Source organism: Citrus clementina, unplaced genomic scaffold (assembly GCF_000493195.1).
Source record: "Citrus clementina cultivar Clemenules unplaced genomic scaffold, Citrus_clementina_v1.0 scaffold_1, whole genome shotgun sequence".
NCBI classification, from domain to species: Eukaryota; Viridiplantae; Streptophyta; class Magnoliopsida; order Sapindales; family Rutaceae; genus Citrus; species Citrus x clementina.
This window is the reverse complement of record NW_006263303.1, coordinates 1,257,397-1,261,208: the sequence shown is the minus strand read 5'-3', so window position 1 is coordinate 1,261,208 and position 3,812 is coordinate 1,257,397. Positions and strand designations below refer to the sequence as shown.

Sequence of the window (3,812 nt, the reverse complement as noted above, 5' to 3'; positions counted from 1 at the left end):
TTACTTATTATATATATTTGATCTAGTGTGTGACATCGCATACGTTATGGTGAGCTACATTGCGCCTAACAAATTACGATTGGAGGTTGTGCGACCCATAGTACAAAACTCTCAATCAACACTTATTATACCTAACATCGCGCACTAGATCAACATTATATATATTCATTATTTAATAAGAGATTCTGCATGGATCTCAATTAAAATCATTTGACTCAAATGTACCGTACAAAATTTTGAAAGTTCATGTGAAAATATATAAGAGAATGCTCGTTTGATTCTTTTCAGCTTTTGTTTCGCAAAATGTATGATCACTAGCATTAGGGCATGTTAATTTTTTTTTTTTTTTTTTGTCTTAACTACGAGGTATCCTGAGAAGGGCTTCAACTGTGGGAGGCACCTTTAAGCCCGTACCACAACCCAGATTAGAAGTCCCCGCTCGAACCGGGAGGCGCAGGTTTTCCCAACAAAGGCGACTTCCCTGCGACTCAAACTGGGGAGCAAACCCAATCAAACCACTTAAGGGGACTCCATTACCAATGGAGCCAACACTTTATTGGTGCATTAGGGCATGTTAATGAATATCCATATTTTTTTTTCAGTTATAGCACGGATTTTATATGGGTAAAGTTTCTTTTAATCTTTATGCTTAGGCATTAATTTTCAGCTGGTCCTCACATTTTAAAAAATCGCATTTCGAAATATTAATATTATTGTTACTTCTGTAAGTTCTGTAAGTAGTAAATGAAGCTTCTTTCAGAGAAAAAAAATTATTTCTATCGTAACAAATAGTAAACGTTCTTGCCGTTACTCTAGAGATTAATAAAAAAGCAGCTCTTATTTTATCAGAAATAACAACATGAATGTTTGAGATTATTTTTTTAGCAGACAGTAAGTAAATAGAAATAATATCCTATCGTAGAGTCTAACTGAGAATTTACTCATTTTATTTGCTCATTTTACTCATTTTCATAACTATAAGAAGTTATGATACTTCAATCTGAACTTGGTTAATGGTTATGACTTACGAGCTCACATGCAGCAGCGGAAAACGATAAGATGGTAGTTGCCAAATTGCCATGGAAAGCACAACACAACTGACAATTTTTTGGCCAAATCTTCTGTCAGGATAGAAAGAGAAATATTGAATGCCAAAAATGTTTGCAATGAACACGGTTCTGCTTCTTCAGTCTTCACCCTTCACCGTGTGGATGATATCGAGCGAACGAAAGAGTCAGAAATAGCAGCTGATGGCTGAGAATTAACTAAATATCTCAATTTTTTAAAAGCTAGAGCTTTACTTGAAAATAAAATTAAAAAAAGTTGCAAAATCGTTCATATTTTAATTTATTGAACTCTTCTTTGTGCATATACATATCGAATAATCGATTATCCAAAGCATGGAGGAAGCATTGTTGGCACGTGGGTGAACAACGAACATGAAGAAACTGGAAACATAGAACTTGAACTATTGTTTTAGTTGATTATAATGTCTCCATTTCTGTGTGTAAAACATGCATGCTTTTTCCATATCTTTGGCCCATTATCTTCAAAATCAGCATCAATTATACAAATAAAAATTATCATCACTGCAAGCCATATGTTATTATAATTGTATTACCACTAGATGAAAGTGACTAGCAGTGATACAAATGGGCCACTTGCAAAGCAGTCCAAATTTTTATTTTGGAGGAAAGATCTATTCTTCTTGTTGTGCCGTCACATAGCTTTAATTTCTTGATCTATTAATCAACAGAAAAAGATATATAAAGATTTATATAAGAGATTGTTGCTCTGGGTGCAAATTGATCCGATAATAGTGCATGAGATTTGAACAAATGATTTGAATGGTTAGGGTAATAATTTTGGTCTAAGATTCTTCAATTGATATGTCCAAAAAAGGAATGACTCAATCATACTATTAGAGCACAATTGATTCCCATATTCCATATTGTTGCATATCTACTGTAATGAAAAACGCCCATAATCCTTGTAAATAAACTTCAAAGATTCCTTATTAAAGATCTTAATTGCAATTTCGTATTAATTTAACATAATATGATTATCCCTTAAAAAAATATATATATAATATGATTATATTTTGTTCAAAGATCATATAGTTTAACGACATTGGCCTATTGTTTTTTATTGTTATGCTCAAAGCAAAGACCTGTCATTATCCAAACTGAAAACTGGATCACATGACAAAATACAAATCTATGAGGTAATGAGAATATGACCTTAGATTTATTGGAAAAAACAAATGGTGATAAAGCACAGTTGGGTATTATAATTTTTTGAAACAAAAGTTATTATGTATTGTTGCCATGTGAATTGTATATGGTCAGTTTGAAATTTATTTTACCCAAGCCTAATTAATTCAACAATCATCACTTGCAAATAAGCCAACTGTAAACTAATATAAATGCATAATTAATAAAGAAAAAGAAGGGCAAGAACCCAAAAAAAGCTCAATGGGACCCATTTGCTCAATTTGGTGCCAGACAGCAGAGAAGGCTTAGAAAAAGAGTCCCGGTTTCTTAAATCTCTGTCAACAAACGCAGCTACAAAAACCCCCCCTCCCCTTCTTCACTAGCACCACTCTCCTTCAGGCATTTTCACGAACACTTTCTCAAAGAAACGTTTCTTCTTTCGCTAACATGGCCAGACCACAGCAGCGATACAGGGGCGTTCGACAGAGGCACTGGGGCTCTTGGGTGTCGGAAATTCGCCACCCTCTCTTGTAAGTTCAAGACTCTTGAACGAGTGTTTCAACCGCGTTTCGGGCATTGTATTTTTGTGCTGACGGAAACGTTTCGTCCTTTTTTTTTTTTTTCTCTCGCAGGAAGACTAGAATTTGGCTAGGCACGTTTGAAACAGCTGAAGACGCTGCAAGAGCTTATGATGAAGCTGCAAGGCTTATGTGCGGACCACGAGCCAGAACCAACTTCCCTTACAACCCGAACGCGTCGCACTCATCCTCATCAAAGCTTCTCTCGGCAACTTTGACAGCAAAGCTGCATAGGTGCTACATGGCCTCACTTCAAATGACCAAATCATCAGCAGCAAATGAGCCTCAAAAAGCGCCAGCTTCACATGTTTCAACCCCCAGTGGCAATGCCACAAGAGTCAATGAAATGGGCAAGCATCTGCTAGAAATGAGACCAATGCAAGTGCAAGGGAGCACTGAGCCAATTAACCGGGCGGTGAAAAAGGAACAAGTTGAAATTGCCCAGCAGTTCAAACCACTTGAAGATGATCACATTGAGCAAATGATTGAGGAGCTGCTTGATTATGGTTCACTTGAGCTCTGTTCTGTTGTTTCGCCACAGGCTCTGTGATATAGCTCATGCACCCTGTTTGTTCCAATTCTGCTAATTTAACCCCCCACCATGTTAGCCATTTTAGAGTCTATTTTTAAGTGTACCACCAGAACTAGATCATCTTCGGTTCCTAGAATTTATCTTCTAAGTGACCCATTGAAGAAGCAGCTAGCTTAATGTACAGTTGTATTATGTTATAATATATGCTATTATTATCCGCTTTGTGACTTCATTTTAGAAACGTCAATTCAGTTGAAAAAATGCCGTGCCAAGATTGTCACCAAATAGTAAAAAATCAACAAACAAAGAATCTTTTTCAACTGCAGGGGAGCCCTCACAATGAAAATATTCAAAAAAAGAAAAAAGAAAAAACGAAAGTACGAATCCAATAGTTAATGTTTCCATTTTACAGCCGTTGTAGACTAAAATTTATGACACTTCAATTTGAAACAAGTCTAAGCGACAACAATAAATTAATTCAGAAGATAT

At 35.8% G+C, this 3,812-nt stretch overlaps 1 protein-coding gene across 1 annotated transcript; it reads left to right on the top strand.

Annotated features, from left to right (window-relative positions):
• Positions 1-2,565: 2,565 nt before the first annotated feature.
• On the top strand, positions 2,566-3,577 carry LOC18053793 (ethylene-responsive transcription factor ERF003). Its single transcript, XM_006450254.2, has 2 exons — positions 2,566-2,743; positions 2,846-3,577. Exons 1-2 carry the CDS (start codon positions 2,661-2,663, stop codon positions 3,339-3,341), a joined length of 579 nt encoding a protein of 192 aa, XP_006450317.1. The 5' UTR covers positions 2,566-2,660; the 3' UTR covers positions 3,342-3,577.
• Positions 3,578-3,812: the final 235 nt, after the last annotated feature.